General features: G+C 43.9%; 1 protein-coding gene across 1 annotated transcript; it reads right to left on the reverse strand.

The window, feature by feature from the left end:
* Positions 1-311: 311 nt before the first annotated feature.
* On the reverse strand, positions 312-13,878 carry LOC109988155 (Krueppel-like factor 15). The gene is made up of 3 exons (XM_020639556.3): positions 13,666-13,878; positions 9,571-11,026; positions 312-1,001 (listed from the first exon to the last, which is right to left on the reverse strand). Exons 2-3 carry the CDS (start codon positions 10,788-10,790, stop codon positions 833-835), a joined length of 1,389 nt encoding a protein of 462 aa, XP_020495212.3. The 5' UTR covers positions 10,791-11,026; positions 13,666-13,878; the 3' UTR covers positions 312-832.
* Between the last annotated feature and the right edge of the window lie 3,604 nt (positions 13,879-17,482).

Here is a 17,482-nt window from a genome sequence, read left to right on the forward strand (position 1 = left end):
AATCTTTGTGCTCAGGACGGTGAGTGCTGAAAAACGCTGAAATGCAAATTAGGAAATTTAGAATGTCGCTGCCAGCACAAAAAAAAAAAAACGCTGTCAATAGACACAGGCCCTTAAAACGAGGCTTTAAATGATGAGAAGAGTCCTGGTATCTTATCATAACATTCCCCTTAATTTGTTATGCAATCAGTAGTCCATGACCACATTTAAAAAACAGGTCTCTCCCTGTGCATCCACACCAAGTGCGATCATTAACTTTGACTGTTACTGTCTATGAACCGTGCAGCATAAACAAGGACAAAGCAATCAGAGGAGCCTCCCGGGAGAAACCTCTGTGGACCCCAGGAAGAGTACCTACGACTCTGTAGCAGCTAATAAGGATCCCAGTGACCTTCTCTCTGGCGTCCTCCACATTGCATCACATGAGGAATGTCCAAGACGTTGGCAGCTTTCAGGAAGATAAAAGGCAGTTGTTTTGATCCAGGTAGAATGGAAATGCAAGGCTCTAACCAAAGCTATGGCATAATCCAGACCGAATGAAAAGAAGCTGGTCTTATCTTCTGCTGACGAAGGCGATAAAGACAGAACAGATAGCAGTACCAAAGCACCGACAACAACCTGACACTGATTACAGGATGGTTACTGTGTTGGTTTACTTTTGTACAATAAATTAGAACAATCGAAAGACTGCTGAAACAAAAAAAAGTCAGGTGTGCCTCAACTCCCTTTGCGCACACACACTCGTACGCTCTCCTCACACTTTGTTGTCTTTAGTCTGTGTGAGAGAGTTCTCAGCGGCCCTGGTGATCCCAGCGATGCGAGCAGCGCGGTGTCAGTTTGCTGAGCGAACTGTCCGGCTGCTCCGTGGAAAGCGGTGGACCTTGATGTGTTTTGATAGGTGGTCGCTGCGGGCGAACTTCTTCTCGCACACCAGACACTGGTAGGGCTTGACACCTGAGTGGGACCGCCGGTGTCGAGAGAGTTCATCCGACCTGGAAAACCTTGAGAGGAGAGAAAAATAAATGTTTTTACTTTTGAGGAAGAGCAAGAGGATACAATCAGACGAGCGGATACAGGACTCTGATGATGCAGGACTGAGCCCGACATCTACACACAAATATCTGCAGAATGTAGAATCAGCGTTTATGTTGTCTGTCAGGGGTCCTTAAACTTTTCAGCATGCAACACCGAAAATAAAGGTGCAAGAGACCGGGGATTCCCACTGTCCCTGAAGGTGTTTATGGCATATAACATAGTGCACAGCCACGCAAACTCACACGAGCAAAACCATGTTTAAGCACAATTGTCCCCCCTCCCCCCATCCCCCCCTCTGTGCCTGCACTCACACTGCTCCAGGACTAACCGGGCCAGAGCACGGTTAACCTCCTCTACATAACATTGTAACACAACACATGCATGTCTTTATGTGATCATGAAGTGTGCTTAGTTTACAAGACAGGCGGACTCCAAGAATCCAAAATAAGTAAAGACTGAGTTTTTGGCTTATTTTGAGTCAGATACAGCCAGAACAATCCGGGATTTCTCGATAATGAAGGCTGTCAGCGTTGTATACCCGTGTTTGTGCTCTTGCATGAACTGTACCATGCCAAAGCACACCTCTTCAGAGCGTGGAAGTGTACTGTGCACGGTACAGATTGTCTAGTTTAGTGCGCCCTAAGAGGTTTTCAGTCAGGCCCTCCAGTATTTATTCAGCACACATAGTTTGAGCAGGCTGCAGCGTTTCTCTCAGAGCAGATTGTGACCAAAGCGAGGCTTCAACTTATCATTGCAGTTTGCCTTCGCAGCAGAGAGGCCCCACATGAGCCACGTGGATTCAGCGAGGGACCCAAAAGTAGACTCATGTTTGATAAAATACTTTTGTTTGTTTCAAAATCATGTTTTAACGCCATTAAGACACACAATTTACATTTTATTTTTGACAGTAATTATGAAAGGTTCTTCATTCGGTTGCAGTCAGTTTGATAAAGGGGACATGAAAAGGACATGGGGCTCATTAGTCTTGACTTTGGATCTTGTGGAGAAAGTGAGTGATACCAGATGAAACACTTTGTATCACAGTTTGTCTCTCCTCTATGTGTGTTCATTTAAAAAGAGGATCACATTACACTCGTCTTAAAAAGGCCGATCGCCCCGATAATGCCCTCAGGATGATTTACAGTTTTTTTAAACTCGTGTTTCTCATAAGCTCGCCTCTTGGGTCATCACGAGTTGATGACAAGCACTCGCAACCCCGGGCTGTTTAGTCTAGGGGTCCTAAAAAAAGCTTCTGTCATGATAACTTAAGTTCACAAATTAAGTTGTTAAAATTGCATTAATAGTCATACAATTGTGAAAATTGGCACAGGGTCACACCTACACATTCACACACTGATGGCAGAGGCTTCTGTAAATTCAGAAGTAATTAATCCCATTCATACACACTCATACGCCCGATGCAGCGGGAGCAACACGGGGTTAAGTGTCTTGCAAGGACACATTGGACATTTGGCTGCAGGAGCCGTCTCTCAGCCTTCGACTCTACCAACTGAGCCACAGTTTGCAGTTATCCTCCAAAACTCAAATGACGACAAGAAAAATAGAACCGCCAAACAAACTCTGATGTAAATGATGTTTTAAATCACTTCATGGTCAATATCCAGTCGTATTAAACTTCCAGCGACTGTTTTTTTAATCATGAGGGAACTATTTTATGGCTCCGCTGAACTCAAATACATTTACTGTATGTTGAGGGGATACATGTGTTTTCTGGATATTCCACAGCGCCAAACTTTCCAAGTGCCTATAGTACGCTTTAGTACACTTTGCATATTTTAAAAATCTAAATCTGGCAGCTCCACGTTTCCCAAGTTCTGCACACACACAGACTCCGAGGCCAGAAACTTCTCACTGAGCTCCCCAGTGTAATTATGTGTCATGAGCAAGAATGCTTCACATGTTGAAAACACAACTTATCTGCCTGTAACTCATTTGGGGCAAGAGAAACACAATGCAGCAGGATTAGCATGCGATGCATATGCGCCCTTGGCTGGAGCCACCGGGGTGACAGCGCCGAGGCTTCTTCTTCTTCTTCTTCTTCTTCTTCCCAGTAACCCAGTTCTGCGAAAAACGGACCGACCAGCTTCTGCATCCCAGATGTTGCTCTGCTGACTTGACAAGATGATGAATCGGTACAGTTGCACCCTGTGATTAAGCAGCAACACATACGGAACTGCAATAAAAACCTGTTGTGCTAACTGTCACATGAAGACACGAGAGCTGAAGTATCGGTAACATATGAAAGCATTTTTTTTTTTGACAGAAAAACTGGATTAAACTTTCTATCCAGAGGACTGCTTTTGTTATTGGATCTTGTGGGAACCAGCACATATTCATCTGGTGTGGGATATATTTACTGTGATTTGGAGCAGGCAGTCGGTGTCATCACCGCAGGATGGATGTGGGATGATATTACATACGTGAAAAATAAAAGGAAACTGATGTCTTAACCAAATGCTCCACGTAATGCACTGTCTGCCAGTTTACTGTGCACCATCTAAATCCGATCTGTAAACTGTTTTAACAAAGTTTGTAGAGATGGTATCGTTCTGTAAACACTGAAGCTATCACTGCCACTCCGACGGCTGACATTCCAACATCTGTTTCAGATCTGTTGCGAAACAAAATCACACAGAATCAGAGAAACAGAAAAGATTATGTTTTTTAAACCACGTTCAGTCCCAGATGGATCAACATGGAGCAGCTTCTTTTATATTAAATCATTTGTTGTCATTGCCTAAACCTTCTCAAGGTGGTTTTTTGGAACCCTAACACCAACAACAGGCTACAAAGCAAAGTGACCTCCAGAGGAAACCATGGAGGGTTTGGGATGGCTCGTCTGTAGAAACAGGACTGAAGAGCAGTCAACATGTGCAGGCAGACTTCTTCTCCTGACCTTAAAAGAGAGGGGGCACACATTGCATCTCTCTCTCTGTTAAGCATTCCCCTCATGTGTGGGCACATTACTCCCAGAATCCAACCCCCCCCCCAGGGAGTCCCCAGCCTCATTCCTCCAGTCAGTCAGCCTGAAAGAGTTTAGTTACACAGACCAGTTCTTGACGATATGATGCTCTCTGCGATGAACCGAAGTCCTCCCCTGCTCTGGAAAGTTCTAAAGTTTGAAACATCTATCAAACCGTCAGCTGATGTTGAATGGCTCCACGCTACACTGAAGCCCAAACTATGAAGAGTCATTGTGGACCATAAAGCTGGGAAATAAGACTTTTATAAGGCCTATTACTAAAAAAACTTTTTTTTTGATTGAGCCGCAGTCCGGACTTGAACCTGGGCCACCCACTTGGAGGACTATAGCCTCCGTACATGGGGCGCGACCAAACCACTAGATCATCTGCACCCCAAATGAGCAGAGTGATGAAGAAAGAGCTGCATGAAAATGTAAAACCAGATGAAGTTTAGAAGAATTATAAACATTGTTTGTTTTGTTTTTGTTTGTTTTGTTTTTCATTTTAGTTTTTTTTTGGAGGGAGGGGTTGTTGATGCTTTTATTTAGAGACAGAACAGAGTCAGAAATCAGGGAGACAGAGGGGGAGAGATAGAGAGAGAGCGGGGGGGGGGGGGCTTGATATGAGGGAAAGGAGCCGCAGGTTGGACCCGAATCCTGGGCCGCCCACTCGTGGACTTGTAGCCTCTGGACATGGACCAACAGCAGGCCACCAACGCCCCCAGACTTTTTAAATACATTTTAATCCGACTGTCCGAAATTTTACTAAATTGAATCTGTACCAACACACCTAGATAATGCTGTTGGGGTCGATGTACTTTAGTATGCACCTCAATCAACCCCAAAACCGGCCTATAGGTGTTCTTCACAGGCTCTACAGTTACCTTTGATCTGGAAGTCTGAAATAAAAGAAACACGTAGAAGAAAGCCGGGTAAGAAAAGAAGACGATTGTATCAGCATAGTGTAGAGCAGTGGTTCTCAACTGGTCCAACCTCAGGACCCCCAAACCAACACATCAATGGATATCGCCATCCTAATTTCTGAAAATGTACAACCACATAAATGTATTTAATGAAAAATGTCAAAGTTCAGACCAAACTAAGAGACCAGACAAATCGAAACATGTTTAAACAGCATCATAGACATATTGCCCAGGCTCACATATGCGACCCACTGAAACACCCCCACGACCCACTTTTGGGTCCCGACCCACCCATTTGGAACCACTGGTGTAGAATATGTATGAAAAGCACAGAGCTTGTTAACTTGTTTGCACATTGTTTGGTGATGTAATATGTCAACCGGAAGGTCCAATAGTAAGTAAAGGGGGAACATCGGGAGCCAGACATCAATCCCTCGATGCATGTATACTGCCAAAGGGTCAGAGGTCAAATGAAAGGGCTCTAATTGACTTCACTCGTACTGTTTTTTGTAAAGTTCTGGCTCAGAGAGGAGCTGACGCTAACTTTTGCTAAGCTAGTCTCTCTGAGAACTTCACATGTTTCAGAAGTGATCAGAAACAGTCCACATCAGAGCTCATGGGGAAACAATGCTGCCTCTGTTATAGTCAAGGCTCAGTTCTATTGGTCATTACTTAAGTGACAGTTATCTGTGCATCCTAAATGCTTTTTTTTTTTTTTTTGCCCCTGGGATAACGAAGAGATGATCCTGGGAACTTTTTTCTACCACCATTGAATAGATCACATTTTGGTTGCCTCATCTACCTGGAAGAGACTCTGTCCCCTTTAAATGTTGTCAGTGTTATCGTACATTTTAAATATACAGTATTAAGTTCACTGCATCTTCCCGTCGAGCTGTTCCCTCCCTGTTCCTCCCGGTCTACGAGGAAACTTGACTGATCCCCTCTCTTCTCTTTCATGCAGCGTGGCAGCCTGGACGTTCCTAACCCACCGTCATGGTAACTATTCAACACTTTAGTCTTTGTTCGCTTCCACTTCCTCACTGCTGCTCCCTTCAAATGATTGTGTGCAAAACTGAAACCGGCCATTTTCACCTCCTCGATCTGCCTCTCTCTCTGAACTCCCTCCATGCCTCCACAACCAGCCACACTGTCTTTTCTTTTTCTTTTCTTCTCTTTTTAAATAAATCTCAGAACCTCTCTGCTCCTCACTCCATTTTGCTTGACTCTCACATTTTTCACAACTTTTCTTTTTCGTTTCCCCTTTTGGTGGGCCCCCTCTTTTCCCTGCATCACATACAGTGGGATACACACACTCACTGGTTCTCACAGACACAAACTACATCCTGCCTTTTGTGTACAGACAAGAGCTCTTTGTGAGCTGGAACACACAGCCTGAAACTCCTGCACACATTTCTGCAGCTCCAACTCGTACTTCAGGACACGTTCATTATTACAAGTACAGTATGACTAATGGAGTGTTGCCAGGTAGGTAATACAGTCTAATGGACCAACACGATGTTTTCAGGCATTACTCATTAACTGCCTGCAAAATGGGGTTTATGAATGGCTTAATGCTTTAAAGAGGAGGCTCCTCTAGACTAATCTCTGCGAGTTGTGGCAGGTAGAAACCACGTAACCTAACAGCTCACTGGTTGGGTCAGTTTCTCACTAACCTGTTCTGCACATGTCAAAGCAAGCACACCATATTCATCTATCAAAGTGCACCTGCTAGGCACATGAAAGACACACCCACTATGTCAGTACTTTCCACTTGCATATTGAGTTTGTGTGAAGAGATAAGACCGGGGGGGGGGGGGGGGATGACCCCAAAGGCCCAGAACTACATTTCACATTTCCTGACAATGATCATGTAATGATTTACTTACAGAATAACAAATCAGCTGAAGTGACGAGTGGAATGAAAAGTACGACAAACTCTCATTCTGGAAAAAAAAAATTCCAACACAAAGTCAAATTTTAAAGTTTCCATTTACAGAAAAATGTTGTTTTTGATTCATTGATATCAAGCAGCTAATTGCTAAATCAAACAATGCCTGTTCTTTTGCTCTAAAGAAAGCAGGTCAGAGGGGAAAAATCCCAGCTGTTTTATAGCTGCCTCCAAACCAGGCGGGAACTGAAGCTCACAGTGAATGGCTACTGCCGTAATGCTCTGCTCGCCGCATGTAAACCATGCAGCACTGTGGACGCCATGACATCTCGCAGGACTGCGCAATTTATCAGTATCTTGATCTTAAAAATGCAGATAAAGTCGTAAGTACGATGTGTCAGGTTAAACTAACATATCGACCAGAACAATGCATAACCAGCACAAGCATGTGGACGTTCACCTGCAAGGAGGACCGACGGCTGACGCTGCTAAATGTTAGCCACACTCTACAAATCGATTTGACGTTCATTACCCACAGACCCTGAAATCCCATGTTAAGCGCAGCGTTAAAGGCTTTATATGTGATTTTTTGATCCAGCAGATGTCGCCCTTGAGCACCAGCATGAAACCAAAACAACTCGCGCTGCATTGTTGTGTTAGCATGCTAATGCTAGCGATCTTTATTATGCTGGTATCTTCACACTGCATGTAAATTTACCTGAAATGAGCGTGATCTAGAAACACAGTTAAGCAGTGAGTACAGTATGTTATTCTTCTTTTCTCTAGTCCCTCAATTAAACAACTTTTATACGTGAGGGGAGGAGTCAGCTGGCCGTCCCGACGATGTAAACAAACTGAAGATAGGACTCTGAAAACTCTGAAAACATCACAGACAGTGGGACTCGGGTGTTACACCCATTGTAGACAGTCATGACTCACAGAGTTATTTTCAGAGGATATACTTGATTTATATTATATTTAAGAGGGATTAAGCCTTTAAATTGTGCTCAATTTTGACAGTTTTACTACATCCATAATGTGTTTTTTTTTAATCATATTTGAAAAGGCTCTCTGGTATTGTATGGCAGTGCATGCAAAGGCATAACTTTCTGCTGAAGTCATTTTATCACTTTGAGTCAGTCTCACCGGCTGACCTAATGTACACAGTAAAACAGTCAGCTCAACCCTAGCAACTCCCAGATAAACAAACACACACACACACACACAGACACACACACACACACACACACACACACACACACACATGCACACACACACACACGCACACACAACACTGATGAATGTATAAAGACACATTAGCTTAATCTGCACAGCTATTGCCTCTCTGATGAAGACATCTAAGTTCTCTCTCTGCCTTTCTCCATTACACACAGCAGGTTCCAAATTAGATCTTTGCAGCTTTATACTTAGAATTCACAAATACACACACACACACACACGCACACATGCACACACACACTCACGCTGCCCCAGCAACCACACAGCTGTCGGGTCTCAACAGGAGGTGCCGATGTTGTGCCCATGTGACTGCAGTCCAAAAGCTCCGTCCCAGATTTAGTTTACAAACGCAAAATAGACACCCCAGCTATTCTTGTACATCGCAGATATCTCGCTGCCTGACGAGAGGTGAGATTGTGAAGAGCAAACCCCCCGACTGTAACGCCCCCCTTTCCAATTAACCCCCGGGGGAGGCTGCATCACATTAAGAGCCATTAAGAGCTCTTCAGCTTCAGGGCTCAGTGAAGACAAATCAGTTTGATTGTTTTTCTTCCTGTGCTTTTCCACTATCGAAACCTCAAACAACTATTTAACAATTTGTCTCTTCGCTGCCACTCTGCAAACAGAAAGCCAGAATCTTCACACCGTGTAACTAACATGATAATGAACCAAATTACAAACATAGCTGCTCTGTGTTTAGGAGGGAGGATGTGGGGAGTCTGGAACCCCAAAGACCCTCTAAGTCTCCTCTCCAGTGCTGATACATGACCCTGAAGGCGACAGGTCAGTGCAAGTGTCACTTGAAATCTGCACTGCATTTGTTTCCATTGAGCCATGTGACACCATGCACAGCACACAGACATGCCCCACTGACATATAATTACTGCCGCTTCCAAACGGTCCACACGGACAAATCGGGGTTAAGCACTTTGAGGTTATGTCGGTATTTATGAACGCTGCAAATAAATGAGCCTTTTAACACACGTTACAGAAACTTCTGTTGAAGCCAGCTGAGTCTCTGACTTTGTGAAATATTAATAAACCAGTGTTCATTTCAGGAAAGGACAATAGGACCAACATTAACCTTTTTCCCGATGACGATGAGGAGGAGCTAAAAAAGGATTTTTGATTAAAAAAGAAAATCTGGCGACAAGTTTGCGTTAAAAAGATGAATAGGGACTAAAATGTTAGTGGTGGTGGGTTGAACTTTTGAAATCTGTGATCATTTCTGATCATCTGTCGATAAACACAAGGAAGAGAGGGGAGTGTGTGCGATTCCAGGCAGAGAGCGGGACGAGCAGTTGTGCATGTGTGTGTGTGTAAGTGTGTGTGTGAAGCAGGAGGACGGAGCTGACGCGATAATGAGCATTAACGAGCTAATGAAATGAAAGCTTAATAATCAGTGTTGGACATTGTGAATGGGGAAAGGACCGTCTGTTTGTGTCTTTAAATGTTTTTGCTATAAATACATTCCCTCACTCTCTTCACTCAGCAGTACCCACCTCCATCCACAGCCCTGCCAGTTGCAGGCGAAAGGCTTCTCCCCCGTGTGCCTCCTCAGGTGGGCCTTCAGGTGGCTGCTCTTGGTGTACATCTTAGTGCAGCCGGGAAAGTTACATTTGTGCATTTTTATAAGATCCGCCACTGGGTTCTTCGGGAACTTTTGACCTCCAAGAAGAATGCCGGCTCCCTGGCCAACTGAGCCGTCTCCAAGCCCCAGAGGTTTGGCCGCGATCGGGACGGGAGCAATGCGCACAAACTTGGAGATGTTGAGGTTGGGGGATGGTAGGATGTGGGGCACCAGGGCAAAGGTCTGACCTTGGATGTTGACCAGCAGCTGCGCCACTTTGATGTCCGAGGCCGGGGCAGGCTGTGGGGGCGGCGGCGGGGCTGCTGGAGTCAGAGGTGCCACTGTGGGCTCCTGCTTGATCTGAAGAGGCTGGATCTGCAGGACAACCGGCACCCCGCTACTGTCTGAAGATTTGTTTCCTGACGCCTTCTCGGCTCCTGTGCTTGATTCATTCACGGGGTTAAGTGGTTCAGTTTTGGTCTCGGAGGAGGCAGCGGTGTCTGGGACAGTTTGGTCTGAATACTTGGCCTCGTCCTCCAGTTTAGGCTCAGGAGAAGCCTCCCCGACCCACTCGAGGCCCACTCCCAGACCTAAAGCTTCCTCCAATCCCGCTCCCAACCCTGGGCAGCTTTCTCTGGCCTCCTGCTTCATTGTCACCACCTCCATATTCTCCTCCAAGAACTCTTCGATCTCCTCCAGCGTCGGCTGGAAAGACCCTCGAAGTTGCTCCTCCGTCTCCACGTTGGACCAGGTGAGGAAGTCGAAATGTTCCACCTTTACGGGCTCGCGTTTGGGAAGCTCGTCCCTCCGCGTGTCGGAAAGGAAAGAGGATAACGGTAGAGGTGGGCCGCACCCTCCAGGCCCATTGTTGGCTCCTCCTAAAGAGGCTTGAGACAGCAGGTGATCCAGGATGCTGTCCTGGCTCTCCGTACTAGAGTTGCTCTCATAGCTGGAGCTGAGCACCTGAGAGTCCGGGCTGGAACAGGAGCGAGGGCTGGACGACTCGCTCAGGTCGTCCTCTGAAAAAGGCGATGGCATCACCTGGTAGGAGTCGAGGTCTGTCACCATGTCTGACAGCGAGTAGGCCTGAGGAGAGCCACCGTAAGGGAGGAGAAGAAAAGTCCCCTCGCTAAACGGGGAGTTATCCACCATCCCTTGATGGTGCCAAAACTGCGGTCCCTTCGCTGGACTCGGAGTCTGTGTTTAGGATGATTTGGTAAGAGTGCTGCTTGGTTGAGTTAGACCAAACAAAGCGAGGTCATCGAGGCCAAACGTCCCACACGGGGAGAGATAGAGAAACACCTGCTCTGTTCTCTCGGAGGTGGAAAAAGTGAGCGTCAGGAAAAACACTCTTACAATCCAAGGTCTGCAGCCAGGACACAGTTTGTCTAAAGAGAAAGAAATAGAGAAAGAGTTTCATAATCTTGATCTCAAAAACACTGAAAAGGACAAAATCCAATGTTTAGATTATATATATCTACTAAAAAATGTATAAGGTACAATATCCTCTTATCCACCCATCAGCAAATATAAGATCTCACTCATCCTGTATTATGCACATTTTATAAAACTATAGCGTCGGATTTCTGACCTGCAAGTTGATGAAAGCCATTAAAGGTGCACTGTGTAGATTTGGTGTTGACATTTGAAAGATGGAGAGGTGAAACAATTCTATATTCTACAATGCTATATTTTCTGAACTAAATACACAAATTTTATTCAAAGGAAAAATGGCTCCCTGGATCACTGTTTGGAGCTAAGAAGCTAGCAGGAGAGTTACTGTTTCACTGTTGCGGGCCCACCACCATAACTTCTCACGTAGTATTTTATCTTCAAACTGGTTCCAGGGACCAAATTTTCCTCTGAGGACAGTTTGCGTATAGAGTTATGAGCATAGAACACAGAATCTGTACATTTCTCTAACTTTCACATTTCTCTACCAAAACTCCAAAGTGCATCTTTAAGCAGCAGCCATCTCACCACCTCAGTAACAAAGCACAGCAGGGTGGTCATGGTATCCAAAATCGATATGGATACGTTTATCAGTCCCACAGCAAGAATTAGCAGCCAATATTTGGCAATTTCCTTCTTTTAATATCCCCAAAATTGCATCTGTACGGGCTCGTTGCCGATGTGTGCAATTTGGACAGGGTCACCTCTTCTGCTCTCTCTCTGTTTGTAAGAGACAAAAACTTCATTTTTACATCTTCACGAGACGCCAAAACTACTTGAGAAACATCAGTCTTTGCATGTTTGTTTGAAATGACCACCGCTGCTCTCTCATTCGATCGCAGCAGTTTTAGTTTCTTTAGCTCTAAAAGCTTTATTATTTGCCAATACAATACAACGATCATTACTGTATCAGAGAGTGTTTGGTTTTAAAATATGCGGTATCGAAAAGTATTGAAAATCTGACAGTGGGCGCAAGAGGGTGGACGCTGAGGGTGCTGCAGCACCCCCTATCAACGATGGGAGGAACACACGCTATGTATAGAAAGTTCACTATTTTAATATAACGATTTGAACCTTTTCTTTTTAAATTATTATTTCAAAGATTTATTTTGGGGCTTTTTATGATTTTATTAGAGACGGGGAGCTGACAAAGCTTCAAATTGTGGAGAGAGAGAAAGAGAGAGAGAGTGGGGCCGCTGTGGACAGAGGGAGAGAAGCCCATCTTAATGTTGAATGTTATTGTACTGTAAGGTCGACCTTCGAAATTACTATTTCCAGATGGAAAAGTTCAGTTTTTTCCTGTTAATCAACCTGGTATTTGATTTCCATTATTTTGGTTTTACTCCAAATAGAGCTACAATAATCTGACAATAAATTTTAAAAATGTGGATCCTATTTTAAGATCAATAAACAGTTTGATACAAGCACAAGCTAACTTTGACCTTACACTTTACACACATTGTATTTTTCCTTGATGTGCTTCTCTTGTAATCTTATCTCTCCTTTAGTATACAGTAATGATTTGGTATATTTTTATCTATTGTTTTACAACTTCTTCATTTATTGTCCTATTATGTTTCAACCATTACCCATTTTTATGATGGGCCTTTAATTGTGACTCACAATAATCGTTTCTTTCCATGCAGTATAAGGTTCAGGTTCCACTTTCAGCACCTTTCGTATTCTTAATGTCCTACAATATACTCTTCATAAATAGGTTATTTTCCTGGAACAGGGAGCGTTATTAAACCACCCCCACCCCTGCATCCGCCCTCCCCTTTCCAGGGGCCCCTGCATGGTCGGCGTGACCGAGAGTAAACCCCGACCAGAGAAAGAGAGAGGGGGGGGGGGGATAAATAAAACTGTCCACATTATTATCAGACAGCTCCGCATGGGGCAGCGTGGAGCTGCGTGCGCTCCTGCCCTGCATACCTAAATCACCTGCCCTGCTGCTTGTTTACGGGACGATTAAAGAGCAATAAATCAAGTCAGATGAAAGCGAAGGAAGCTGGGAGGACGAAAACTTTGAATATGAGTCACCAGATTCATCATTTTAATGACATTGTTTCCACCTCGCATTGCACACATTGCACATTTTGATTCATTTCGCATGATCATGGACACGTCTTACTTTTGTTTAGTTTATTACTGACACACATTTTTGGCCAAACAATATTTCAGAGTTTTGTATGGATACAAACAGTTAAACCTATAATCAGCTCAAAACTCTCCCCGATTGTGCATGCAGCATGGGTTAAGACAACTTATAAATCCTGTCACATGCGCTGCTGCAATCACGAGACCCCAAAAACTCATTCATTTCGCCTCTCCCGTTATAACTGCGACGGATAAATGCAATAAACTACCATCATTGTAACCTCAAAACGAAGCGTGGGGACAGTGTGCTGTGTGTGTGTTGTTTTTTCAGCCAGTGCTCTCCGCGGTGCATTACGCATGAGTAGGCGCGCGTCTCCGCTCTCAACGTAAACATGTTTTCGTCCAGCCTTGCTGCAGCATATGGCACTGCAGCCCCCTGAACACACCAATACAACAAAAACGAACCCTCCAGTCTTACCTTGTTCACTCACAGCTAATATATAATCCCAAAACAAAAGGCGCGATAAGGAGCGTTCAGAATCCGTTAAATCCGATGGGGCAGTCTTTTGCCAGCGCAGGTTTTGCCCTTGAGGCTCGCCATGCAGCAGCAGCAGCAGCAGCGTTCACACAGGACTGACTGAGCGCTGCCTGAGTTGTACTATATGACTGTCACATGACTGCCCGTGTGTGTTACAGGGTTACTGTAGTGAGAAATAAGAGGCTGCCTCTGAAGGCTCGTCCCCGCTCTGCAGCTCCATTGGCTGTATGTGGTGGCGATGGAGGCGGGCCGTGTGGTGTGTCAATCTGAAGCTCTGCTGCATGGAAAAACATGTGCGAGGCCTGAGGGAAGCGAGGAGGGCCAGTGGTAACGTGTTTTCGTGAAAAACTTACAATCACAGAGGACGGTACAGAAGTGGGTTGTTTGGAATTTGTGTGTTTTGTTAAAGGAGAATTACGCAATGATTGTTTCCCCTCATACCTGCTGATCCCAATTTAAAATAGGCTACAATTAAGTCTATTAATAATGATGTATTAATGTGTATTCACCTGCAGTAAAATGAATGAAATAAACACAAAAGGCAGAAAAGGTGATTCTGTTCATCACATTCACACTGCAGCTGTCTCTCATACCAAACTTACTATGAAAGTTGTGTTTATAACAGAATAAACTTTTTTCTGCTGAGCCCCCTTTTGGCAGATACAAGTATTTTCTTTCAAGCACCACCACCCCTCGCCCCTCACCACACTACACATTGACACATACACATGTATAGGTATACACTAAACTTACTGTGAGTCAGTCTAATCTTTGATATCAAGCTTTTAGAAATTGATTTCAAACATTGTCTGCTGAAAGAAAAGCAACTTCAGCGTGACAACAAACTGAAGAAAAAAAACCTTAACAAGCAGCAACTACAGAGCAAGCAATGAAAAGTGATACTGTAACATGATACTTCCACATGTTTAAGATGAAATCAGAGTCAAAACAGTTTAAAACATGACTCTCTGTAGATGAACTGATGCAAATCTTTTAGGACTTGTATTTCCAGTCCTGCAATATTTTCAGTGACTGGTGTGGGCTTGTGTTGTCGTGCGTCAGATCTTAAGCCTGGGGCGTAGCTGTGAGACCGACACTGTTACTTCATTTTCCGTCTCCAGTTTTGATTTGTATTTTGTGTCGGTTGAGTCAGAAAAGCCTCTTACAGGGAGGATGTTACAAAAAAAAAAGAGTGGCTGTCTTCATATTTAAATATAATGCACTCCACTCCAGGACACCACGACCAGCCACTATGACAATAATATATATAAAGTAGAATTGCTATGTGTCCATTTCAACAAACACTGAACATGTTGACACTTTGTAAAGTCAAATGTAGAACTGTCGTATTGGATTGCATGAGATTGCATGGGTGTAATTGTGTGACTGGTATGGGTGTGTAATTGTTGATAAATACTCAGTGCCTACAACAATTCAACTCAACTACAGTTAGGTTGATGTTAGCTGTGGCTTATGTAGCCTTTAGCCTTTTAGCCTTAAGCTGCAGACAGAGACTTCATTTAAGGACATTTATCAGACGTCACTCAGCTCCCACCCCCAAATATGAGTAAGCAGTCTCCCACACCCTGAGCTGGTTTTCCCCACTCGTCAAGGACAGTGGAAGGGGATTATCAATAATTCATTATAAAACAGCAGCTGGGTGAACAGGATCTTTTGGGGGTTTTTTACACAATAAACAAGACACATAAATGAATCAAAGAATGAAAAAGAAACTAAATGAAAACACAGAGAATTACATATTAATATAGATTAAAACAAAACCAAAACAATAGCACAACCCGGACCCCCCATGGTTAGAGCTGGGAATCTTTGGGTGCCTCACGATTCGATTTCGATTTAAAGCGATTCTGGATTCATGATTCAAAGTCTATTTATGAATGAGTACATACTTCAGGATCTACTCCAGTCAGCTGTGAGACTGGCTGAATTTCTTGTTGCTCTTTTTGCCATTCTACTGAGTTAAAGAGCTACCTTTAGCACTTAGCAGGAGGTGACTGATTTTTGGAAGTTGTGAATCGATTTTAAATCTTAGAAGAGAGGACTCTCGATTTTTACATAAATCAATTTTTTCCCCACATCTACCCATGGTTTCTTTGACACAGACCAACATTAGGGACAATGATCTTGAACTTAATCTGTTGTAGAAGATTATCAAACTCTCCAGCATATCTGACCGGACCTTGTGGTGATTGTGACGTGCTGGTTTCAGGGGTCAGAAAATAACTTTCTACTTCTACGTCATTTTTCAGGCATGTTAAACACAGAATGTCAGTTACAGCTGCCAGTAGAGCTAAGTGAGGGGGGGGGGGGGGGGGGGGGAGGCCCTGTGAGGATATCAGTGACAGGCCTCACAGTAACAACAACACTTCTTCACACAGAGAGGAGCTCACTCTCTCAGGAACAATGTGGGCAAACCAATCGAGCATGACAGGAAGTGTTTCAACAGCATTAAGTTGTACTTGAACATGCTGAGAGACACATGATCACACACACACACACACACACACACACACACATACACTGAGGGTTTGTTATTTTGGGAATGGCCGCTGGAATTAGAGTGGATCCAGTTAGCTACAAGGTGGCATACTTTTTGTTTTCTTTTTTTTTTACTCACTTTGCCTAATTATAAACCGAGAGGGAACGTCCAAAAATAGACTGTTCTCCTTTTTGCTTTGTTATGATTATGCTTGTGATTGCAGGGAAAGTCAATCTGTTCCAATTGTTCTACGTTTCCTGAGAGAAACAGATACTGATGACCGATAAAGGGCTTAAAGAAGTCCTTACAGTAAAAACAGATGTTTTACTGGAAGTACTTTTACACAGGGAACAGACACATGAACACTTTCTTTACGTATACTTTTCAAAAAACTATTTTTATCCTTGTCACAAAAATTAAAGGTCACATATTATTCTCATTTTTAACAAGTTTAAATAAGTCTCAGAGCTCCCTAAAACATGTGTGTGAAGTTTCTTGTTCTAAATCCATTCTGATCCTGTCTTTGATCATGTCTATAAACCCCTCTATTTCAGCCCTGCTCAGAACAGGCTGTTTCTGTGTCTGTACCTTTAAATATGTAAATGAGCTGTGTCTGACCACGCCCCCTCTCGGGAAGGGCTTGGGTGTACTCGGGCTTTGTCGCTCCATGTCCTATTGTTTACGGTGAGAAGGCAGACTCAGAGGGCAGAACAAACACCTAGCTGTGGGAGTGTCACCCACCTGGGGGAGGGGCTACTGCCCTTTGTGATGTCATGAAGGGTAAATCTCCAAACGGCCTGTTTGAGCACACATTTTCTGAAAAGTGGAGCAGGTAAACGACAGAGAGGATGGACTTTTCTCATCATTGGGGACTAAGGGACACATATGAGTGTTCGAAACATTCTAAAAGCCGAACTATTTTTACTTTCACATGCAAAATAATGGAATTTCAAACATGCAATTAAGTGATTTACTGCGATTCACTAATGAAATTAAGCGATTAATCACGATTAAAAATGAGAATTGTTTGACAGCGCTGGTTAAAACAGCAGTTCATGGGTTATCAGTGACATGGGGGATTGAGAGGGCGACATGGCCTTAGTTATGTTCGTCATGATGCAGCTCCTTTTTAGGATTGTTCGCGTCACATCGCTGGAGGTTAGGATCAGTGTGACTTTTAACTCATTTGCAGAAAACCTCTCACCCTGACCACTTTTTTTCCCCCAAGATTTGTTTTTGGCATTTTTATGACTTTAT

This window comes from Labrus bergylta, chromosome 5 (genome assembly GCF_963930695.1).
Source record: "Labrus bergylta chromosome 5, fLabBer1.1, whole genome shotgun sequence".
Classification (NCBI taxonomy): Eukaryota; Metazoa; Chordata; class Actinopteri; order Labriformes; family Labridae; genus Labrus; species Labrus bergylta.